Source organism: Alosa pseudoharengus, unplaced genomic scaffold (assembly GCF_046254945.1).
Source record: "Alosa pseudoharengus isolate Yale_2024_CS ecotype anadromous, Long Island Sound unplaced genomic scaffold, YU_APseudo_1.1 YU_APseudo_1.1_scf_1, whole genome shotgun sequence".
In the NCBI taxonomy this organism is placed as follows: domain Eukaryota; kingdom Metazoa; phylum Chordata; class Actinopteri; order Clupeiformes; family Clupeidae; genus Alosa; species Alosa pseudoharengus.
Window position 1 is genome coordinate 39,383,710 of NW_027468564.1, and position 24,937 is coordinate 39,408,646.

Consider the following 24,937-nt stretch of genomic DNA (forward strand, 5'->3'; position numbering starts at 1 on the left):
AAACCCTATTCAGCGTGATCACCCGTCTAGGGCTTCGGGCCTTTCTCTGCCCTGCACAGGGCAGAGGAGCAGGGGCTGATCCACTTGCCCAAGGTGGAGGAGGCGCTGGCTGCCTACCTCGCCCCCCAGAGAGCATCAGCCCGTAGCCCGGCCACTCTCCCATCTAAGCCGCGCAGGGCCACTGCCGGTCAGGTGTCTAAGGCTGACGCCTGTGTGGGGCAGGCATGCCGTGCCCTCAACACCACAGCATTCCTTCATGTCTACGCCGGGGAGAGCATGGGGCTGGCTGCAGAGGAAAACAAAGCCCACGACTCCATTCCCTGAATGGAGGAGAGCACTGGACCTGGCCTTGCTGGCCTCGAAGTGCGCAGCCCTGGCACAGGGCAGAGCAATGGGCCATTTGGTGGGGCTGGTACGCCATCTGTGGCTCACGCTGTCCCAGCTACCCGACAGGGAGAAGACTCCATTGCTGGATGCGCCTATCTCCCCCTCCGGATTGTTCCAGCCGACGCTGGAGAGTATGAGGGAGCATTTTGAGGTGCCGCAGAATAGCGCCGTGGCGCACAAGACATTCCTGCCCCGGCAGGAGGCGATCTCCCATCCCGCCCCCCCCCCCCCCCACTAGCTCCGATGGCAGTACATCAGCAGAGACAGAGGCGCAGGCAGCACCCACAGCAGCAGCAGCAGCAGCAGCAGCCAAGATCGGCCAGTCAGCCCCAGAGGAATAGTTTCCCGCAGCTGGCTCCTTCCTAGGTTGGGGAGCGGTGTGCGAGGGGCGAGCGGTCCGAGAGACATGGAGCGAGCAGCTGCAGTGGCCTCACATTAATGCACTGGAACTTTTAACGGTGCATCTAGCACTCAAGCATTTTCGCCGGCTAATCGCAGGGCGTGATGTATTGGTGAGGTCAGACAATACAGCGACGATAGCCTATATCAATCGGCAAGGCGGCATTTGCTTCCCGCAGCTATGAGGTCTGGCAAAAAGGTTGCTGTTATGGGCGAGGTGTCACCTCCTCTCAGTCTGCGCAGTTCATGTTCCGGGAGAACAGAACAGGGCGGCAGATATGCTCACGAGGGGCTACCAATCACTAGCCTGGCTCCGCCCTCCTACGTACTTCCGCTCAATTCGTCTGGGTCTGCGGTATATTCACAGGTTTTCTCAGGGCCAAAAATGTGCAGTTCCAATCAGCAAACAGAAAGAGTAGCTGAGAACGATGACGTTGAAGTTGTGCGCTAGTTTGAGCATGACATACGTTACGACCAAATGTTAGCGATTGGTTATGGCAGATGCAATAGTTTTTAACTAGTGGCCAGACTCTCTGTACATTATGAAATATGTACGAGAGTTTGGTAGCACCAGGCTACTATCACATTGGGAGTGGCATCTTCACCCACAGGTGGTGGAGGGGGTGTGGCAGCGATTCGGGAAAGCTTATGTCGATCTCTTTGCCTCGCGCGACACGATACACTGTGTAAAAGTGGTTCTTCCTGACCGAGAGCGAAGCTCTGCTGGGGGTGGATGCTCTGGCACACGAATAGCTGAAGGCCTTGCTGTATGCTTTCCCCCCGAAGGCATTGATCCCAGCGATGTTGGAGAGAGTGAGGAGAGGCAGGCATAAAGTGATTCTGATAGCCCCTCATTGGCGCGATCAGATTTGGTTTCCGGTTTGACCCTGGTCTGGTCTCAACTCCTTCATGGACAAGAAGTTATGTTCAAGCACTTGTTTTGGCCTCACACAAACAAGCATACATTTGTCATTGTCTGAAGCTCAGATCAAATAAAAGTGGTCAGACAGTACTGACAGGACCAGCAATAGCAAAATAAACTACAAAATCACAAAGCCCAAAAGATGGTTGAGTATAAATTAAAGTCAGAGTCCAATAGCAAAGGAAACCTCAGAGGTTGGCAAAACTACCTTTCTTCGAAAAAACGCCAGGCCTGATATAAAGTTGAATATCACCACCTCAGAATGAGGTAATATGGGTAAATTATACATTTTCTGAATCCTTGGAGTCATGCCAGTATTGCAGTGTTTGTATTTTGTATCTCTGATGCTCCCCGATGCCACAGGATTAAAAGAAAAAAGATGATTTGGCGGAAATGACAGGAAAATTTGTGTGATTAAAAGTTTGAAGAGCTCCAGGGTCGGCTGTATTTGTCCAAAGTGTTCACAAAAGGACTTGAATGAAGGCTCAGATTGTCCCCTTTAAAATGATACCAAACATAATCAAATCAAATATGCAAATATGTCTTTAACAAAGGCCAATAGCAAGATAGGCACCTGTGTCAAAAATTTGTTTTTTCAATGGGGGAGGGTATCTTTAACAGCTGATAACCAGTGTTGGGTGTAACGCGTTACAAAAGTAATGTAATTACTGTAATATATTGCTGTTTGCGGTAACGTGGTAATGTAAGGCATTACAAAAAAAAATTGGGTAATATTTTACTCGGTACAAACTTCAGTAACGCGCGTTACAATTTAACCCGAAATTAAGTGGTGTTTTTTTTATATATTTGCAAACACCACGCGAGAACAACAGAGGAGAAAAAATCAGCGCAAAATAGTAGAACGTTATCTCCTGATACTGGTTGAATATGACTGCTGCAGCAGACTCGCAGGCGGACTCTATTTGCGGGATGGACATAAGCCTACGCTCATTATTTTCAGCTTGTCAGAGACAAGGCTATGAAGAACATAATAGTTAGTGCACTTTGTGTGCGAAACCGAAAGATCTCTCTATGCCTCGCGAAATAGCACAAGTAAATTAATGAAACATCTAAAGTAGTGCCACGCTAATCTTTTTGATTCTTGATAAAACACAAACTATGCTGTTGTGCATGTCAGCTTTGTGCTGTGAACTTGAATTGAAGAGAATAAAGGGATAGAAATGCAGAAAAAGATTGTGTAGCCTGGCAGTGCCACCACGCGCATCACGCACTTTGCGTTGGGCACCAAAGGATAGAGGGGGCACCCAAATGTAACCAATGAATAGTAGCTTTATTGCAAACTGTGTTTCACTCTTCATCAATAACGTTTACAATGTCAAAATGCACTAACACGATGTTACATGCAAGTTTGATACCTTTTGGGTTCTCTCAATCACCACGTAGTACTAGAATTGGTGGGTCTTCAATCATTCGTTTTCCAAGCATTTAGGCTACATGAAGCACATGATATGCTGAGTCGACTGAAACGCATTCCATTCAGATAGCTAGGTGGATACCAGGCTCATAATTCACTTGTATTCGCAAAACGAAATGTGAAGCAACATGTCATTGCATACTTCCATTTCCAAAGCAATGAAGGTTGCTTAAAACAACTTAACATTGTGCATATTATTGTTAATATTGTGCTATCAATGTAACTCAAACAAATAAGGCTTGTAAACAAGAGCTGGCAAAAGGGCATTATGACAACGTAAAGATCAATGCTCTTAAAGTGACAGTGCACCATTTATAGGTAAAACAGCATTTCTTCAGAAATTAATGTTTAAAAACACACAGGTGTTTGAGTGTTTGACTTATCATTTAAATGTCACTCACTCAAAGCCACTCACTTAGGGCACCGAAATGGCCAGCAGGCCACCATCTTGACATGTCTTTATTAAAGGAACCGTATGTAAAAAATGTATTTCAATTAATCATAAAATTGCCCTGATATGTCACTAGACATTAAGAAATCATGTTCATTTCAAATACTTATATCACTGACAACAGTAGTCTGGCCAGGATATTGTCATTTAAAAAGTGAAGTTGCAGCCCTCAACTGATGTTGATGTTGTCATGTTGTGTTTTGGCCTAATGCGCCACCCTCCACCTATCTACTAATCACAAAGTCAGTAGTGTTTCGTCATCCGGTTGCCAACTCTGCCAGTCAGAGGGGAGGGGAAGGGGATACACCGCTCTACAGTAATTTGAAAGTGATTGTAGTACCAGTGTTGGCCACAATCTTACATACGGTTCCTTTAAGCTTTGATTTACAATATAGTAGGCTCTCTATTGATTTTAATGAGTAGGCCTAGGCCTTAAAGTTACAGTATTTCTATCACAATTTACCAGACTTTGACCTTTTGTCGGTTTTTAACAAAATTCTGACTATGATTGTTCCTTGTATTGCATCATGAGCACTGTGCCTATTGCATTCTACTGTTGTTAGCCTTAAGCCTAGCTCAGTCATTATGCTAAACCACATCTCCCTCCATTGGAAGAGCAAGCTGCATTGAGCGTAATAAACTGCATTTAGAATGGCAAATCCATATTTTGTAGATATTTTGGTGGAAGTAACTTAAAAGTAATGCAATAGTAGTGTAATGCCTTACAATTCAGAGACAGTAATATTATAATGTAACAAATTACTTTGAAATGACAGTAATAAGTAATACATAATACATTATGATTTTGAAGTAACTTGCCCAACACTGCTGATAACACTAATTTAGCTGTGACTCCAGAAGGGTTATCATACAAAAATGCAAACTATGTATCTTATGTATGTATCTTTTCAAAAAGTATAAGCAACCTTTGCCACCTTGAGTGGTACCGACATCTCATCTGGCCCATGGACTATAAGTACCATCACAGAGGCTAGCTACTGGTGTTTCTTACTGCAGCTTCTTCTGCTGTGTAAGTAGTTAACGTTAGTCTTTTCACAACAGCGACACCTCTATTCAGGAGAATATTGCAACTAGTGTCGCGACCACCACGCGCGAGTATAAATGGTTACGGCGCTTCTGTGACGTCACATTATCGCGCTACTGGTCGGGTGCGTCGAGTATGTGGCACACTTAAGACTGTGTGAAGTTGCTTCTCCGCCCTTCTCTTCTATTTCCACAAAACTCACAAGTCGTCATAATATAAAGGGTCATTTTTTTTTAAGTCTTCCGGGGAAGTATGCCCCCGGGCGCCCCTATCTTAACAGGGGAGGGTTTTTTTTGCATCTACTGTATGCCCAGAGGTTCATAATCCATCCGTGCCTATGTCAAAATAGGGTCTTTAATATTGAGAGCTTGTGAAAAGATGTTCACATGTGTAATAAAGTTTTGCAGCTGTGCAAAAGGAGTTCTGCATGTGAAAAGAAATTTCGTACCTGTAGAAATATTTTGTACATGTGTGAAAAAATTATGTACCTGTAGAAATATTACGTACTTGTGTGAAAGAAATGTGTATCTGTAGAAATGTTTTGTACATATGTGGGGGGAAAATGCGGATCTGTAAAAATATTTTGTACACGTGTGGAAAAAATATGTACCTGCACAAATACTTTGTACGTGTGTGAATCTCCTACGCGATGCTTTCCTGCGCAACACTGAAACTACGAGTGTGAAACTGAGATACAAGCTTACGGACTTTTGACCCTAATTTTACTGCCTTTCTGAAGAGCCAATCAACACATTGCTTACTGCCAACCAATCAGCGTTTCCCACCGACCACCTAGATTTTGGTGCTAAACAGATTGGCTTCATATCGAAGAGTATACTCAGAGCCCGTCTATAATGTCTTATTAGAAATTCTCTGGTATACTCTTTGATTGGGGTTGCAAAATTATAACTTAATTAAGAGTGACGTGGTAGCTCAATTTATACTGTGATCGCAAAAAGGGTTGAAGCGGAGCCGTAATGTTAACGTTAGCTATCCCATCCGCTTTTTAGACTGTAACGTTATAGGTTAGCTTCTAGCTAGCAGTAATGTTGACGAAATAGTTGAATTATTCATTCCATTTCCGAAAGGGTGATTCAGTGGTGTCATTCATGATTAAAAACAGTAATACTGTACACACATTTATGTTTATCTGCTATTATTATTTGATATGAGAACACGTTTATTTTATCACCCTTTGCAAGCCTATAATAATAGCCTAGTGGACGGCAAAAAGACGAATCAAATGAATGGGTTGTAATGGGACATCCACAGCTAGGAGATTATAGTGAGTGAGATTATAGTAATGCCCTTCCAGGACTGTTGGTTTGTTGTTTGGAATACAACATCCCATTTTCTTACATAGTTTTGTTTTCTTTGTGTTTGGGGAGTATGTTAACCACACGGTTATCTCGTCAGTTTATGAAGCACAGCAGTGGTTGCTATAGCAACCATAGACTGAACAGGACGGTAGACTACCAAGCAAGCAAGCGCTTAGGCAAAGTCTATGGCAAGATCTGAATGTAAATGGATAAACCCGTTCAAGCGTTTTCTTTATTTCCTATTTCTTTCAATTCTTTAACTTAAGACATGTAAGAATTAAGCCTACCTATTCGCTGGGCAACGTAAAAAACTGACGAGTTACATTAGCCCTTGCACTATGAGCTACGATAAACGTCAGCTAGGATAGCTATGGCAGCTATCATACAGTTATTATTTCAGGTTCTGGTATGATATTCTTAACGTTTTGACTATGTTACAACTGATAAAAGCATGACAAATAAAGTAACCAAATCGCTTTGCAATATTTTAGTCCAGAAATACTTATGGGTGTTAATTTACAGTAATGTTACCACCTATCTGCCCTTGCTGTTACCACCAGTTTTAATAACTAGATCTGTGGGTTAGCGGCAAAATCTGGGTGGTCGGTGGGGAACGCTGATTGGTTGGCAGTAAGCAATGTGTTGATTGGCTCTTCCGAAAGGCAGTAAAATTAGGGTCAAAAGTCCGTAAGCTTGTATCTCAGTTTCACACTCGTACTTTCAGTGTTGCGCAGGAAAGCATAGCGTAGGAGATACGTAATACGTAATATTTCTACAGGTACATACTTTTTTCACACATGTAGGCTACAAAATATTTCTACAGGTACGAAATTTCTTTTCACATGCAGAACTCCTTTTGCACAGCTGCAAAACTTTATTACACATGTGAACATCTTTTCACAAGCTCTCAATATTAAAGACCCTATTTTGACTCCATAGAGAATATCCTTTTGGAGATTATGATCGATTGTCTATGATAGTCACGGTGCTTCTGTGAATGGAGGTGCGTGTATACAACGGTGTCCACTAAGCATACCATGCTTGTTTCGACCCTCTGCCCAACATAGCTTGGAGGTTGCAGTGGTAATCGTGATGATAGTGTCCGTAATGGATGTGGTACAGACAGCAGGGCTAGTAGAAATAGGGCTCTAAAGAACTACAAAGTCACCCGCAATATGATGCGAACTTCTGGGTACTGCAGATTACCCGCGATAGGAACTGTTTGACCAGAATACTTTATTGTAGGCCTATATTGTAGTAATCTATTACTAAACCACAACATCTTAGGTGTTGGTATACATCTTAGGTGTTTTCCTGTTAATTTGTTATGTGGGTAATATGAAAAAAGGAAAGTAAACCTGCTTAAATATGTTCATCCAGTATTTACTGAAAGGTGCATAATTTGAGGTGCTTGCCATCCAGTGACAGATTAGCTCGGGGCCCCAAGCAATTGCTTGGTTTGCTTGCCTTCTAGCGACGGGCCTGGTTATTAGGAAAGTGCGGTGTAAGTTTAATTTGTGCGTAGTGCCAGTGTCGTTAATTTATTTTACATGTCTTACAACATATATACATGCATTCACAGTCGAGTGAAATCAGATATAAGCATACAAAGACGCTTAGAACTCACGTTAAGCCGATGGTAGCACACTGAATGCGAATGCACGATTTGATGCAGGCAAAAGTATTAACTGTTACTAACGAAGGTTTTATAGCAATATTATAAATGTGGCGACAGAATAGCCTACAACTTGGGTAAGCCTTGCGTTTAGTAGCCTAATTGCGGTGATAGCCAAAACTAATGTGAATCACGGACTATCCTACAACCAAAGAAAGTAAAGGTGATTAGTAGGCTTACCTGCGTTAGCCAAATAAAGGACGGGACTGCACCCTTCACAAACCGTAAAATAAAGTTTATTAGTTTTACAGTTGACTACAGTTGACAGTTCACCATCAGTTCACACAAACAATTCTGGTTTCCTTGCAATAGCCATTTCGTTTCAGTTTTGCAAGTTTTGGTCAATTTCTGTAAAGAAACAGTGCCACCTATAGGCCTGGGGTATGAAGTAACGTGTTGAGTCGTGTTGAGATGGATCCGTTTGGACGCAAATATTCTTGATACGGTTCCAGGGAAGACGGAGGGAAAAAAGATCGGTTTGGTATGTGTGGACTAGGCCTAAGTAGGCACACGATTTTAAAGACGAGGCATTGCCATAGTCGCCTAGTCAAAACTCTAATTCAAGATATCTATAAACATTTTGACTAGGCAGAATGAAAGTTATAGATATGGGACAACCCATGCAGAGGCTGCGGTGTTAGGCATAGGATGCGAACGTGTGTAGCTAACTTTAAGAGAAGATAGCTTAACGTGGCAAAAGTTAATATTTTTCTCTCGAACCGGCCCAAAAGTGAAGCGGCCCACCGGGAATTCTCCCGATTCTCCCGATTACCTAGCCTGGCAATTTGCCATCCCCTTGGTACGCTTCGCTTCTACAAGGGTCTGGGATCTCGGCTATTGACGAACGTTTGCAAGCTGGATGCGTGGACTCTGTAGAAGTTTGAAACGATTGGATCTGATTTCACCCAATCGCTAAAGTTTGGCCGTGATGTATGGTATGCGCCAGCTCGATCGTGAAGTAAGCTACACTACAACACTCAGAATTTGCCCACAACAATCATTCCCCACCAAAGCGAACAAGATGGATGTAAATGACCATGCCAGCTTTGCGATACAAATGTAAGAGTTAGTGGAAGAATAGCAAATAACTATTCAACAGTAAGGTTGAAGATAACATATTGTAACGCCGATGAGAAGTTAGGAGACGGGGAGGCTGATATATCGTTCCAAAACTCCGGTAGTTTATTTCCTATAGATGTACAGGCTAGTGCACGGGCAACAGGAGGTGTCCACTACAAAACAACAAAATGATCGCTGATAAATCACGATCTCAATCACTCGTCATTCACACTCATCGGCCAACAACACAACGCAACACAACTCCGTCGCACGTAATCCACTTCTACTCTGACTAAATTTAGACGTCTTAGAACCCCCTATTCTATTCCCTCCCCTTAGCAATCGCTAACCTATCCATACACCTAAATATTCCCTCCCGGACACCTCCCCCCAATCAAAACACATCAGAACTCATTGACACATTCCATGACAGGAGGGAGAGGGAGACACAAACACTCGCGCACACACACACACGCCGGGAACACATTGTCAAAGCTAGATGTGATCATCATTGAAAACACGCCGCTTCATTCATACCGGGTCTGCCGCACATGCTGTAATTTAATGTCGAGGCTACTGCGCGATACAAATCAAACGTTTCCCAAATCCCATAGGGAGTAGGGCCACGACATCTTTGCCCGAAATAAAATGTGTTAAACACTCTTTTTGTTCGGAGTTCAGTTCCTGAATATTTGGAAGCATAGCCGGCACGGACTGAATTGCTTCATTAACTTATGCCATTGCCAAACTCCTCGAGGACTACAATTCAAACACAGCGCAGAATCTTGACGTCGTCTCTCACAACACCCGCCTCCTGCTCGCTGATTGGCGCGGAGTCGAATCTACCGCTGCGAACGCGGCCAATGGCCGGAATCCCAGACGGAGTGGTGGAGGGAGATGAAAATCGAGCGGAAGTACGTAGGAAGGCAATTAAGGCCAGGCTACCGATTACCCACTCCGGGCCTGATACGCAGTAAACCAACGAGGCTTCCTGACATAATTTGGCACATTTGGCACTGATACTAGATAGATAGATAGATAGATAGATATATAGATACTTTATTGATCCCTAGGGGAAATTCAAGGTCTCAGCAGCATACATACAACACAGACACATTCTTTAACATCAGAAAGAGTAATTAAAGTATATAATATAAAAACACAACTAAGCAATAAGGACAGTAGAAGATAAATATACTAAAATACAAATTATATAACTAACACTTAATACAATATATAAAAATATACTAAAATACAAATTACAAAAATACAAATTATACTAACTAACAATTAATCTAAGTCATTCTAGAAACAGTATCCACATAGTGGTAATTAATCAATCAGAGGCGCTTGCAATGACTGAGGCAGGGACTGAGCCTGTGATTCTCTGTACTGACTAACAAGCTGAAATTGTTGTATTGGTTTTGGATACTTTGTTTCAAGTTTGGATGCACCTGTAGTTAGAAGTGATTTTGTGTTACCGTAATAATTTACCCAATATAATGTATTTTAAAATTGTATACACAACCCATTAGGCATAGGGGTAAAATGAGCCATCCTTTTATAGGAAACACATTTAATCATGTGACAGCTTTCTAAGGAAGAGGGACACATTCCTTACAATCTGTGGAAAGGTACAGCACATGGCAAATGTGGTAAAACGAAAAATATGTAAAAATATGTTTTGCTCTCCAAGTGGCTTCCGTTCATGTCCAGAGTCCAGGGTGTTTTAGAGAAAACGTAACTATAACAACATTCAGATGCATTACACTTGAATTTGTTCCGCCTTCAGCAGAGAAAAACTGTAATATGCTACGTCTTACAGAATTGAAGTATCTGACAAGGTTATGGAAACAACCAAAAGCGCCAGAATTACATCTATGGTATAACACAATAGAACACGTATTACAAAAGGAAAAGCTTACATTCATAGCCAGGAATAGCTTAGAAAAGTGGAACAAAATATATCCCAAACATCTAATAGACAAAATAACAAAGTATTTTGATAGCTTGAGGTAGGATAATTGTGCTTCCACACAAAAACATCCATTACACACACATATCTATGACCTTTTTTCTGTGTTTTCACTGTATGCAAAGTAAATATGTCGGTCCTACTTTGTTTCCTTGTGGGGTGGGGTGAAGCTCAGATGTGGGCGTTTTTTGGTGACGTTTATTTTTCCCGCGCACACTCTATTCATAAAATGGGAGGGAGAGTGAAGGGGCAGTGCTTAGTAGTTTTCAACAAGGTCCTCTCTGTGGAAACTAGAACGAGTTGCAGGCCATTGCTGTTTCATTCGTGCAACTCTGAGTCTCAAGAAGATTTAATAATGTCCGGCAGAGGCAAAGGAGGAAAGGGTCTTGGAAAAGGAGGCGCAAAGCGTCACCGCAAAGTTCTTCGTGATAACATCCAGGGCATTACCAAGCCTGCAATTAGGCGTCTGGCCCGCCGTGGTGGTGTGAAGCGTATATCTGGTTTAATCTACGAGGAGACCCGTGGTGTGCTGAAGGTTTTCCTGGAGAACGTGATTCGTGATGCCGTCACCTACACCGAGCACGCCAAGAGAAAGACTGTGACCGCCATGGACGTCGTTTATGCTCTGAAACGCCAGGGCCGCACACTGTACGGTTTTGGTGGTTAAAGATCTCTCAACGTATACACAAAGGCTCTTTTAAGAGCCACCCAACTCCTCATAAAAGCTTGTGTTCCTGTATTTATAGGGTAATCTGAATTATGAAAAGGCTATAAATAATCGACTTTCATGCCGTTGTCTGACAACAATATAGTATGTTGTCACACGACCCAGACTGAGGCATTGCCATTTAAGTATATATACTTTTTTGATCCCGTGCGGGAAATTTGGACTCTGCATTTAACCCAATCGTGAATTAGTGAAACACAAACAGCACACAGTGAACACACAGTAAGGTGAAGCACACACTAATCCCGGCGCAGTCAGCGGCGCTCGGGGAGCAGTGAGGGGTTAGGTGCCCCTAAATCTAATGAGACGGTTATAGTGCAATCATCCCATGGTAGTCAAGAGAAAGCCATGTATTTATGAAAATCATTACAAAACAACCAAAAAGTGCCAGAACAATTGATATAATAATCTCTCATAAAGTGCGACCCATGACTGCGCTATAGAACATCAGATAAGGCTAAACTCACTTCACATCAAACAAAGCGAAACGAAAATACATGCTGAAAAGTCGCGTGTGCCATTAAAAAGTCTTAAACAAGTTGGTGTCATAGCTATTGTTTTAATAATCGGTCAGGTTTGACAGACAGGAACGTCAGGGTGTATAGAAATAGTTACTTTTACAGTGTTTTAGAGTGTACAGTACTTTTAGAGTGTTTCCTATATTTTACTGTTCACTTGCAATTTCCCTTTGCACAATGCTGTAGAAGCCTTCGTTTTTTATACTGTAAAATGTCTGTCAAAACAATGGCAGTAAAAACAGTGCAGTAGTGAAAATGTTTTCTTTTTTTTTACCGTATATTTGTTGAATACATGGTTAACCATAATTCGAAAAATGCCCCAAAGGGACTGAGAAAACCTGTAATTGTGATATGTAATGCTTAATGTTTTTGGCATTTGGTAGCCTATTTGCCATACATTTCGAAGGATTCCTTTCATTCAGAAGAAAAGTGAGGGAAAGGAAACAAAAGAAGGTGGTGTAAACCGATGGTCTGTGGGTGGTACTAACCTTCTAGATTCTGCCCCTTCGGTTCAGAACGACCAACCGTGTCTGGGTATTTGATTTCGGAGGGAAATGACAAAGAATTCTGGCCGTGGGTGTAAAGTGACGCAGTCCTCTGTTTGCATAAAACTTGACATATATACCGGGTGACTTGAGGACAGCCAGATTATCGAACAGACAGTCGAGACACCAACATGCCTGATCCAGCCAAGCCTGCCCCTAAGAAGGGCTCCAAGAAAGCCGTGACAAAGACCGCCGGCAAGGGTGGTAAGAAGCGCAGAAAGACCAGGAAGGAGAGCTACGCCATCTACGTGTACAAAGTCTTGAAGCAGGTCCACCCTGACACCGGTATCTCTTCCAAGGCTATGGGCATTATGAACTCCTTCGTGAACGACATCTTCGAGCGCATTGCTGGAGAGGCTTCCCGCTTGGCTCACTACAACAAACGCTCCACCATCTCTTCCAGGGAGATCCAGACCGCAGTGCGTCTGCTTCTGCCTGGTGAGCTGGCCAAGCACGCCGTGTCCGAGGGAACCAAGGCCGTCACCAAGTATACCAGCTCCAAGTAAAGCCGGATTTTGAACGCGCTTTAATCCAAAGGCTCTTTTAAGAGCCACCCACGTTCTCTTTTAAAAGTAATTCCAATATAAACACTGACTACACTGCATTGATTTGCATTAGATAATTATCTCAAATAAAGCTTAAAACGAATGTGTTGAAAACAACACAAGTTGCGTTATTAAAACATCTGTGTCCAGATAGGGACAACATTTGTTTTGAGAGCAGTAAGGTTTTCGGCCCAGCAATCAAATGTTACTTCCTGGATTAGGTAGAATTCCTAGCCTACCTTTTTATTTACCGTTGATCTTTCTCCACGGCTGCATCAGTTGGTTAAAAGGAAGGTGCGTCAAGGAAGGCTGCAGCTGTGTTGTGGTCTCATTTTGTGTATTTATTTGTGCATTAGCCTACTATACTATACTATACTAACTAGTTTCGAATGTCAAGAATAAATACGGAGTGTCGAGATTAAAGTCGACCTTTCTTCGCGAAATGTTGAGTTTAATCTCGTAGTCATGGCAAAAATGTCCCCATGGGTGGCTCTAAAACTCCGACGTAGACAAGCTCGAAACTTAAATTGTGAGGGATCACATGAGCGTGTAGATGTTTAACTTGCTAGCATTGATCTCTTGCACCTGTTGCCATTACATTTAGCAATGAAAACGCGACACCTACTTATTACAAAGTAGAGCCATGCAGATGTTAAAGAATAGTAAGATTAACCAAAAACCAATTCAACCAAGAAATTGGAAAACAGCTTTTTTTCATGTTTGGGTGGCTCTTAAAAGAGCCTTTGAATATTCGGTTCCTGACTTCAAATCACTTAAGCACGCTCCCCACGGATACGACGAGCCAGCTGGATGTCCTTGGGCATGATAGTGACTCTCTTGGCGTGGATGGCGCACAGATTGGTGTCCTCGAACAGACCGACCAGATAGGCCTCGCTAGCCTCCTGAAGAGCCATGACAGCAGAGCTCTGGAAGCGCAGATCGGTCTTGAAATCCTGGGCGATTTCCCGGACCAGACGCTGGAAGGGCAACTTGCGGATCAGCAGCTCAGTGGACTTCTGGTAACGACGGATCTCTCTCAGAGCCACGGTTCCAGGCCTGTAACGGTGAGGCTTCTTCACGCCACCGGTGGCAGGTGCGCTTTTACGCGCAGCTTTGGTGGCGAGCTGCTTCCTCGGAGCCTTGCCTCCGGTGGACTTGCGGGCAGTTTGCTTGGTTCTGGCCATTGCTACGTATTCTTCGGAATTGAACAGTATGAACACGATTGCGGAACTTGGGTATATAAGGCCTACGGTCTTAGCCTCCCCCTGTGTACGTCAGGTTGTCGGTCTCCGCTGATTGGTCTTCCGAGTGCCGCCTGAAATTCAGAATACAAAGCACACCCCGTAATGGCCTACGTCAGCGGTTCCCAAACTTTTCCCCCCGCGGACCACCTTCTACATCCTGACTCGGCTCGCGTACCCCCACCATCCAACACATAAAAAAGTAACACATTCTATTGACGCATTCCAGGCATCGTGTTTAATTAGCCGCCCTACATGATAACAAAATCAAAATGTGCAACTGGTCTATGAGCTCTCACACACACAAAAAAAAAAAAACAGTGTGGAGAACCACATTAGAATGGTTAGATAGCATCTCACTGCAGACCACGCACTGTGGCTTTGGGCAGTCTGTCTCCCAATCCACGTGAAGCCGAGGGCTATATGCCTCATCATACTTTCGTTTTCTTCGCACAGTCTTTTCTGTCTCGTTCTTTCTTTTATCCCCTGTGCTCCATATCCACCTTCATTAGTCTGCCCCCCATCCCATTCCATCATTACCTGTGTCCTGCTCTGTTTCTCTCGCTTCTCCTCTTTGACCGCTTTAATTAGGCCTTTTGGACAGTGTCCCTGTTTTTAGCCAGTTTTCCATGTTTACGCAGCCTTCTACCTAGCCTATACTTCAACGAAACTGTGAAAACATAGCCTATTATAGAGTTTATAAATGATTTCCTTTAATTTCACGTTTCCATATCATTATTACCCGATTCGAAATTATGTATTATTTATGAATTAATTAGATTATTAATTAATTAATAATTTTTAACTCCTTTCCGCCATTGCCCTTTTCATCTCGCGTACCCCCTAGTGGCAGCTCGCGTACCACCGGGGGTACGCGTACCACAGTTTGGGAATCCCTGGCCTACGTCATTGTGTTGATGGACTAATCATAAAACCTCTTCATTTAAATTATGCTTAAAATAAATATACTGAAACATTCCATCGGTCAGTAAATATAGGCTGCTATAGAAACAAACAATTGACTTATTGGTCGTCATGTACAACCAAAAATAATGACCTAAGGTATAGCTTGTATTTGCTACGTTAAAGCCTACAAATAACTGCTTGTTTATAATCAGTAAACACCAAACTACCTCTGATATGACTTATTTTTCATACATCATGGAGATAATGCAATTACATGACTGCGTAGTCACCTTGAACTACGAGGCCCGAGAAACATCTTCATGATTAACAGTTTACATTCAACATTACATTAGTGGGCAGCCGTGGCCAGTGGGCCGCGGCTGAAGTGCCCTTGAGCAAGGCACCTAACCACTCACTGCTCCCCGAGCGCCGCCGTTGAAGCAGGCAGCTTACTGCGCCGGGATGAGCGTGTGCTTCACCTCACTGTGTGTTCAGTGTGTGCTGTTTGTGTTTCACTAATTCACCGATTGGGTTAAAATGCAGAGACCAAATTTCCCTCACGGGATCAAAAGAGTATACTTCAAATACTCATTCTTCAACCAGACAGATAGGCCGCCTACTTCTTGACATTTTGTGGGGGCAAGGGTGGTCAGGTATTGGCAGGAAAAGGAGTGTTTACTCAACTGCTTTATACAGGTGTATGGTGTGTGAGTAAATATTTGTGACGCCACAGAAAACAGGTCAATGGCAAAGGCATTTGGAATTATTTTTTTTTATGGGTATTTGGGTGGCTCTTAAAAGAGCCTTTGTTTCAGAGACTTAGAAGGAGCAGGTTTACTTGGACTTCTCAGTCTTCTTGGGCAGCAGTACAGCCTGGATGTTGGGCAGTACACCACCCTGAGCGATGGTCACTCCGCCGAGCAGTTTGTTCAACTCTTCGTCGTTGCGCACAGCCAGCTGCAGATGGCGGGGAATAATACGGGTCTTCTTGTTGTCACGGGCAGCGTTGCCAGCCAACTCCAAAATTTCAGCAGTCAGATACTCGAGCACAGCAGCCAAGTAGACCGGTGCACCGGCGCCGACACGCTGAGCATAATTGCCTTTACGCAGAAGTCTGTGCACACGGCCCACGGGGAACTGAAGTCCAGCCCTGGATGAACGAGTCTTGGCCTTTGCTCTGGCCTTGCCACCGGTTTTGCCTCTTCCGCTCATTTTTTAGTAGATGTAGAGAGTTCGTCTGAATACTCAATGGCGAAAAGGGGCAAGGCATGTGTACTTATACAACACCGGCGCGGTGCTACTCCGTGCCTCAGTGGCTAACAACACAATAGTGAGAGCCAATCAACGTGTAGTTTGTTGCGTGACGTGACATAATTTCAAAATCTATTTGGCGCGTATAACACTCCCACCTTCCTTTTAGACCATCAGCTCAATCACAAAAAACGTTACCACATGTCATAGCAGAAAAGTAATATCCCACGTAAAGTGACAGCGAAGGTTTCCAGAGGTTCAACTTCAAGTTTTTTACAATTGTTTACACACGTTTTCAAAACTCTGTGTCTATTTTTCAAAACTCCACACACAAAACCCACAACTGCTCACACAAAATGCAAAATGCCCCAAATCTCCAGCAAAATGACACACAACATTCAAAATGTCAAAAACACATGTTTAAAGCAAACATTCGCCTCACATTACAAACACTTTTGTCATAATATGACATTTTGGATACATCATGTACACACTGTTGCTCAAAACCTAAAGCTCTTCTGTCTTAGGCTTTCTATATGTATTTCCATACAAGAGTGAAAGTTACGGTATCAACAAAGAGAAGTTGAAATAGCCTACACAGTAAAAATGCAAGCAATATTGAAACCAAAAATAGTGATTTTTCCCAAATAATTTGCTGTTGTGAATACAGCATGTTGACTTTCCAACAAGAGGAGATAACATCCTGGACCTGGTCTACACTACACACAAAGGAGCATACAAAGCCACCCCCCTCCCCCACATTGGACTTTCAGACCATATCACTGTTATGCTAATGCCCGCATACAGACAAAGGGTAAAAGTGAACAAACCGGTTCAAAGTGTGGCCTGAGGGAGCCTCCGATGCTCTTCAAGACTGCTTTGACACAACAGACTGGGAAATGTTTAAGCAGGCAGCCACTTACAACAACCAGACAGACATAGAGGAGTATACAGACACTGTAACCTCTTACATCACCAAGTGCATCGATGATGTGACCCACACAAAAGACATCATCACTTGGGCTAACTGGAAGCCATGGCTGACAGGGGATGTCCTCAGGCTACTGAGGGCCAGAGACAAAGCCTACAGAGCTGGGGATGAAGCTGGCATGAGAACAGCGAGAGCCAACCTGTCCCGTGGCATCAAGAAAGCAAAAAAGGAATACACTCACAAGATAACCACCCACTTCAAAGACAGCAGGAACGCACAAAGCCTATGGCAGGACATTCAGGCTCTCACGGACTACAAGCCCGCGCCACAGAGCTGCGAGAGCAACATCCCTCTGCTCAACAACCTGAACCGCTTCTTTGCTCGCTTTGAAGCACAAAACAGCACCTGCCCACAGAAGACCCATCCCCCTCTACACGAGCAGCCCCTGTGCCTCTCTGCCGACAGCGTGAAGAGGACACTTGCTGCTATCAACACCCGTAAGGCAACAGGTCCAGACAACATCCCTGGTCGTGCACTGAAGGACTGCGCAGGGGAGCTTAAGGATGTCTTCACAGACATCTTTAACACTTCCCTGAAGCAAGCCATCGTCCCATCATGTTTCAAAGCTGCCACCATCATACCATGTGCCGAAGAAAACTGCTCCATCCTGCTTCAATGACTACCGCCCTGTGGCACTGACACCCATCATCATGAAGTGCTTTGAGCGGCTTGTCATGTCACATATCAAATCCATTCTCCCCCCCCACCCTGGACCCCTTCCAGTTTGCATACCGAGCCAAACGGTCTACAGAGGATGCAATCTGCTCTGCCCTCCACCCAGCCATCACCCACCTGGAAAAAAGAGACTCATATGTGAGATTGCTGTTTATAGACTTCAGTTCTGCATTCAACACCATAATACCACAACAACTCATCTGCAAACTTGACAAACTGGGACTCAGTACCTACCTCTGCAACTGGCTACTGGACTTCCTCTGTCAGAGGCCTCAAGTAGTACGTGTTGACAACAATACCTCAAGCAGCATCACACTGAGCACAGGGGCCCCCCAAGTCTGTGGCTCAGTCCGCTGCTCTTCAACCTGCTGACGCATGACTGCACTGCAACCTACAGCAACAATCACATAGTGAAATTTGCTGACGACACAACTCTGGTGGGTCTCATCACCAAGGGCGACGAGACTCAATACAGGTTGGAGGTCGACCATCTGACCACGTGGTGCAGGGACAACAACCTCCTGCTGAACGTCAGCAAGACCAAAGAGATTGTTGTTGACTTCCGGAGAGGTCACACCCAACACCTGCCACTGACCATCGACGGTGCTGTGGTGGAGAGAGCGAGCAGCACCAAATTCCTGGGGGTGCACATCAGTGAAGACCTCTCCTGGACCACCAACACTGCATCACTGGCGAAGAGAGCTCAGCGCCGCCTGTACTTCCTGCGGAAACTCAGGCGAGCAAGTGCTCCACCAGCCATCATGACCACATTCTACCGAGGCACCATTGAGAGCATCCTCTCCAGCTGTATCGCTGTGTGGGGCGGAAGCTGCACTGAATACAACAGGAAAGCCCTGCAGCGCATAGTGAACACAGCTGGAAGGATTATTGGTGCTTCACTCCCCTCCCTGAAGGACATTTACACCACCCACCTCACCCGCAAGGCGACCAAAATTGTGAGTGATGCAAGTCACCCCGCTCACAATCTGTTTGATCTACTGCCCTCTGGGAAGAGGTACAGAAGCCTGCGCTCCCGCACTACCAGACTCACCAACAGCTTCATACACCAAGCTGTTAGGATGCTGAACTCTCTCCCTCCTCTCCCCCCTCCACCCTCAGCTACATAACATCCTGGACATTGGACCCACAATGGCCGCCTGCACCACTCCACTTGCACACTTGTACACTTTGCAACTTGTTGTTGTTGTCCTGAAAACACAACACTTCTGCTGCTCTTACATAACTTGCACCACTATGCCACTTTATTTCTTACTTAGGTCAAACAGAACTACCTCAGCCTTTTATTGGCCTGACTTTGCACTAGTATTTTATTTTATTGACTGTCTATGCACAATTTCAACCAAATTTTGCTGCTCTTATTTGTTCATTATATGTACCCTCTTATTTACTTATTTACTTACTTTTTTGTTTACTTGAATGTTATGTTTGTCTGTGGACTTAAATTGGTAAAATATGTCTTGTCTCCACCGTGGGATAGTGAGAAACGTAATTTCGATCTCTTTGTATGTCTGGAACATGTGAAGAGAAGAAATTGACAATAAAGCTGACTTTGACTTTGACAGTATTTTACAGCAAACAAGAAAAAAAGCAAAGAAGAATACAGTGACCACCAGATGTACATGGAGTTTTGAAAACACTGATTTAGTTTTTTTCTAAAGACAAGTGTGTGTGTGTGTGTGTGGGGGGGGGGGGAGCTAATGGTACTGTAACATGGGGACAAACAAAAATAGAGTAAAAAGACAAATTTTACATAAAGTCAACTTTTTGTAGAACATTACTGTAAGCTAAAGTCCAATTACTGTAATTTTCAAAGTATCTGCATTGGTTCTGAATATTTCAACCGGAAATCCTCTAGGAGCAGATTGAAAGGGTCTATACCTACAGTATATAGAGAGTATATCTATTCATAGACGTATACTAAGGCAATGATTGGATGGTGTTCAGTAAAGTAAAGAGTGTTTGCACATGTGAAGAGAAAGAGTGAAGCACTGGTGATTTAGTGTGGCATTTTGATGGGCAGTGTTGGGGAGTAACGGAATACATGTACCGGCGTTACGTATTCAGAATACAAATTATGAGTAACTGTATTCCGATACAGTTACAAGTTAAATAGTTGGTATTTAGAATACAGTTACATTGTTGAAATCAATGGATTACATGACGATACTTCTCTGTTTCATAAGTTTATTCACTCTCTAAATAAATTAAGGCAACTCCATTTCCCAGAAGCTCCTGAAAGCAATCTATGATGAAATTGTTTGCATGTTTAAATCCAAGCCCCGCCGTCTTGCACTAGCCTCAAAACGCAGCAAGCGCGCATTATGGACGTGTCATCGGAGACCCTGAAATTACTGTTTGCACAGCAAATTAGGAGTAAAGTAAGTGGAGGTACCTCCTGTTCCTCACTGATCGTGGTTCCTGATGTCTGTTCAAAGGATATTTTCCCAAGTATTAATAGCTCAGGCTACTTCGGCCAATCGGTTACACAGTTTGCTAAGCAATAAACAAAGCCTAGTTCACGTGTTGATTTAGACCTACAATAAAACCAATCTCTAAAATAGTCACTGCATTCTAAGTTTTTTATTCTAACTTAAAATAGCTTTATGGATTATTATTTTTTCTAATTTGATCTACATTTACGTTTTTAAATGAATTATATGGTGCAGTCTCTGAAGAATTACATTTACAGGTCATTTGCGTTCCACCTGTCATATGCGCCCCTCACTTGTACTGGGTTGATGCCTCCGAAAAATCTCACAGGCACACCTTAATTATAATTTCTGGCTACGCCCTTAAAGTAGCCTATTTATTTTGTTTGTTTTAATTAGCCTAGTCGCCTGCTGTAGTTTTAGTGGTCACCTTGCTATTTTAAAGTTGTATCAGGTAGCTTAGTTGACTTTACATTCTCCTATGTGGGCCTAACACTTCAGCCATTTGGAACAGAAGAACACACCAGAATAGGCATGTTTAGTTAGCCTAAATCTAGACGCACCCTCTAGCAACTCTCCGTTGGCTTGTGAGCTGGAAAAATTAAACTTCTATCAGGCCAATCAAATCGTGTATAGAGATGTTAGGCGGGCTTAACATAATGATTGATGGCAGAGTTGCAACGGTTTGGCTTGAATTCCCTGCTACTTGAAAACAAAGAAAATGGATGTTGCTGTTGGCGAACAGCCTGACACGAGTTAAGCTTTTTTTAAGTTGGCAAAAGTTTGAGCCAACTAGCTCAGCTAGTGGGAAAATGTATGGGATAGCGCTGTCCTTTTGCGTGCAGAGGGAATTTGAAAGACAACCGATTATCCCGCCCCTCGGACTGAGCACTGCCAACGGTGAGTGCCCAGACCCTACATTTTAATGTGGGTCTGGCTCGTCAGGCTACTGTTTAGTAGGCCTAAGCAGGATTTGATGGCTGCATTCCTACACTTATAAAATGCAATTCAATGCAGAAGTAATCTAAGTATTCAGAATACGTTACTCAGATTGAGTAACGTAACGGAATACGTTACAAATTACATTTTTGGGCATGTATTCTGTATTCTGTAACGGAATACATTTTGAAAGTAACCCTCCCAACACTGTTGATGGGTTGTGTTTAAAGAACGAAATCAAGTTACTTCCTGTTAGATTTTTGTGTGTTAGGTATGTGGCGTTACCAAGAACTGGCAAGAAGTTTAATTTAGTAGCTGACTACGCCACCCTAGTATCAAACCAGGGAACAGGTTTCTGTTAGTCAAGAGACTCAACAGGCTCACAGGTTCAGGCATGAGACGGAGACAGAGTTCCACAAAATGAAAGGGTTTTATTTAAGCACATAGGATGGAGGTTTCTCTAGGTACGAGGAACCTAGACCGGAAGGAAAGCTGTAACACAGACTAAGAAGATATTCATTTATTATTAAAATTGTACAACTTTATGCCACAGAGTGGGAAGGTAACAAAACATAAGACAATTACTTGAACAGGAGGAAGGGGCTTACCAGAGGGAGGCAGGCTATCCTGAAGAAAGGGATGTCAGGATCACACGTAGGAGACAGCAACCACCGCAACCCACACAAGTGAACAGTACTGGAAACACACACAGTGAAGCCACACATGCACTACAAGCTAGACTCCCACCAACACCAGGTGACCAGCCTCCCCTGTAGCTCCCCCTACTCCTGCAAAACAAACCACAACAGACAACAAACAAAATACAGACAACAACAGTAATCACACTAGGCCTGGATGACACAGGCTGACCCTTAGAGCTGACTGAATTGTCCCGTTACCACAATGAATACAAACAGGAACTAAATCAAAGACATACAAGACAAACACACAATAAGGGAGTGGATGGCCATCCAAACGACAAATTCAAATCGTTAGACAGACAACTGCTTGGAGAAGCCCAGCAGCAATAGGAGGCCTAGTAGGCGGTGGGCCGAAGCCGCATATCTGTTCAATTTTGAAAAACGAGAGATGGACTACTTGTTTTTTTACTATTCAGTAGGATACATTTATTTTAAGCGATATGCCACTTGTTGCCACTGACGTTCGTGACGCAGAAACTTGAAATATTAGTTTTATTAAGTCTTAGTGGTTCAGGCGAACGCTGTGGTCGCCCATGTCAATCTACCAATAGCATAGTACGATACTGACATACGAATATGACAAGCCTATCAGATTTGGCTATACGAATCAGCTGTTGGACAACAACATACAAACTTTTTTAGCAGCCGTCCGACATGGCTACCTGAGCATGGACATCGCCAAAGAGGATTGGTTTTGTGGGGTAAGTATCTTTGATAGGTCCTATATTATATATTTATCCCATGTTGGTTTCGTAGACAGCGATGGTCAAATGTGTTTTGTCAATGTAACGGCAATCTTGGTTAATTAAGGTTTGCCTTCTTGGTAGGCTTATGCTTGTTGCTAGCTTGTCGAGCTAAAACTGTCTTTAGGTACATTGATTTTGAACTCCTCCGTGTACAAGACGTCTGCGATTACTTTAAAATGCAGTTGTTGTTAACACAGAACGATCCATTTTGTTACAGTGTCTGTTAACTTCCTTAAAATTGGCAGGCTGTATTGACAAGATGGCTATTTACTTGCCACATGCGGTAGGCTATATGTGCGGTATAGAACTTTTGACGTAAGTGACTGTTACAAATCAAGTAGCAGTGCTAAACCTTATGTCAGTGTTGCATGCATGAAAAGAAACAAATTTGACTTGCTTCGGAATGTCGCAATACATCATACTTTCATAAAATCATGCAACATACTCTACCGTGTCTGTGGACATTGTTATTTGCAAAGCAAATAGAATAAAAGTGCTTTAGTGTTGCTTTAAAATGTCCCCTAATATGAGATTTGCCACTAATTGCCATTTATTTTCTCATTTACAGGGCAAGTTGAATTCAACATTGACGTTAACACAAACATTCATTTTAATGTTTTATCTTTGATAGCAAACTTTGGTTACATTTTCTTTCAATAAATCTCTCCACTTTTGGGCTCTAGTCTTTGTATCTTGGTTTTATTTGTGAAATGGCAGTAGCAGTCTCTGTGGTAGCCACTGTTGTCTGGAATAGCAGTTGATTCCTGGCTGTTCAAATTAAATCTCTGCACTGCCTCTTCTGCAACAACACTCTTTACAGGCAAGGTCTTTCCAGAGAAACACTGAATGAATTTATCCCAATTTAAAGCTGTAAATGGGCTTATTGATATTTGGTATTATTGGCTTATTATCAACTTCCACTACAGGCATGCAGCAGTTCATGGTTGTAGATGATGTAGGTACCATGTGCCTAAAGAGCCTACTACCTGACTTTTTCATGACGTGATGGATGTATAAAACTTGCACGAAATACAAATTCCAAAATGTATGGAAAACGTTTATTAGTGTTAGTTCAAAGAAACAGAACAACCATCATACATTATGCTGTAAACGTTACTTCTACACCCATACTTGTTTAATTTAGCCTACAGCCTTTTTTTCCATCAAGTTGAGTAAAGAGTTCAAAAGCCTAAAAATTACCCAAATATTCCACATTTCACGTTGGACACAGGTGTTTGTTTACAGTGTTGCATTATATTAAGGTACAAAAAAACTCTTTGGTGTTGCTTTAAGAAACTAGTTTGTAGAGTACTTGCGTCTGTTCCAAGACCTAGGAGTTAGCTTCACCCCCATCTTCAGACCTTTGTTAAACACTGACGGGCTTCACCTGTATGAACAGGAAGACTGTAAATAACTGAACATTGCAAGGGCCAAACTTTTTAAGGCAGGAAAATGTTCAGAGAGGGACTTACCTCCAAATAAAGACTGCTTGCACAAACATATTCAGCGGGCAAGTGATCAGGTTGCAGTACACCGCCGAAGCCATGGGTGTAAGTTGGCTGGAGATGGCTACGAAGTGTAGTGGATGTCACTGCCACCAGGTCCAGAGGCTGTACTGGCACTTACAAAAAAAATGTACTAAGGGTAGATGTACATGCAAAAGATCTGCCATGTACAGACCTATGCCAGTGCTCAATGTGTGAGAACAGGTAAAGCAATGACTAGAGTGGCATTCTCCTGAATGATGTTCACCTCTTGAACTATCAGCTCTGTTTATTTGGTTATCAAATATTTGTTAATTAAATGTTTTAATTAAATCTTTTTTACAATGTCTCTTCATGCATGCAACACTGACAAAGTTAAGCACTGCTACTTAATTTGTAAGACTGTCACTTACGTCAAAAGTTCTATACTGCACATAGCCTACCGTATGTGCCAATTATATAGCCATCTTGTCAATACAGCCTGCCAATTTTAAGGAAGTTAACAGGCACTGTAACAAAATAGATCGTTCCGTGTTAACAACAACTGCATT

At 43.1% G+C, this 24,937-nt stretch overlaps 4 protein-coding genes and 1 long non-coding RNA gene across 5 annotated transcripts; 3 read left to right on the top strand and 2 right to left on the bottom strand.

Annotated features, from left to right (window-relative positions):
* Nucleotides 1-11,013: 11,013 nt before the first annotated feature.
* On the top strand, nucleotides 11,014-11,334 carry LOC143138878 (histone H4). Its single transcript, XM_076299355.1, has one exon. The coding sequence runs from the start codon at nucleotides 11,023-11,025 to the stop codon at nucleotides 11,332-11,334; it is 312 nt and encodes a 103-aa protein (XP_076155470.1). The 5' UTR covers nucleotides 11,014-11,022.
* Nucleotides 11,335-12,395: 1,061 nt separating this feature from the next.
* On the top strand, nucleotides 12,396-13,051 carry LOC143138944 (histone H2B 1/2-like). Its single transcript, XM_076299476.1, has one exon. It carries the CDS (start codon nucleotides 12,589-12,591, stop codon nucleotides 12,961-12,963), a length of 375 nt encoding a protein of 124 aa, XP_076155591.1. The 5' UTR covers nucleotides 12,396-12,588; the 3' UTR covers nucleotides 12,964-13,051.
* A 665-nt stretch (nucleotides 13,052-13,716) lies between these two features.
* On the bottom strand, nucleotides 13,717-14,195 carry LOC143139020 (histone H3). Its single transcript, XM_076299593.1, has one exon. It carries the CDS (start codon nucleotides 14,184-14,186, stop codon nucleotides 13,776-13,778), a length of 411 nt encoding a protein of 136 aa, XP_076155708.1. The 5' UTR covers nucleotides 14,187-14,195; the 3' UTR covers nucleotides 13,717-13,775.
* Nucleotides 14,196-15,931: 1,736 nt separating this feature from the next.
* On the bottom strand, nucleotides 15,932-16,373 carry LOC143139102 (histone H2A). The gene has a single exon (XM_076299712.1). The coding sequence runs from the start codon at nucleotides 16,359-16,361 to the stop codon at nucleotides 15,984-15,986; it is 378 nt and encodes a 125-aa protein (XP_076155827.1). The 5' UTR covers nucleotides 16,362-16,373; the 3' UTR covers nucleotides 15,932-15,983.
* Nucleotides 16,374-22,514: 6,141 nt separating this feature from the next.
* Nucleotides 22,515-23,584, top strand: LOC143127645 (uncharacterized). Its single transcript, XR_012987664.1, has 2 exons — nucleotides 22,515-22,857; nucleotides 23,471-23,584. It is a non-coding gene; the product is annotated as an uncharacterized LOC143127645 (long non-coding RNA).
* Nucleotides 23,585-24,937: the final 1,353 nt, after the last annotated feature.

Coding starts and splice junctions, on each gene's coding strand:
- LOC143139102 (XM_076299712.1), bottom strand. CDS start 16,361: ATGAGCGGAAGAGGCAAAACCGGTGGCAAGGCCAGAGCAAAGGCCAAG.
- LOC143139020 (XM_076299593.1), bottom strand. CDS start 14,186: ATGGCCAGAACCAAGCAAACTGCCCGCAAGTCCACCGGAGGCAAGGCT.
- LOC143138878 (XM_076299355.1), top strand. CDS start 11,023: ATGTCCGGCAGAGGCAAAGGAGGAAAGGGTCTTGGAAAAGGAGGCGCA.
- LOC143138944 (XM_076299476.1), top strand. CDS start 12,589: ATGCCTGATCCAGCCAAGCCTGCCCCTAAGAAGGGCTCCAAGAAAGCC.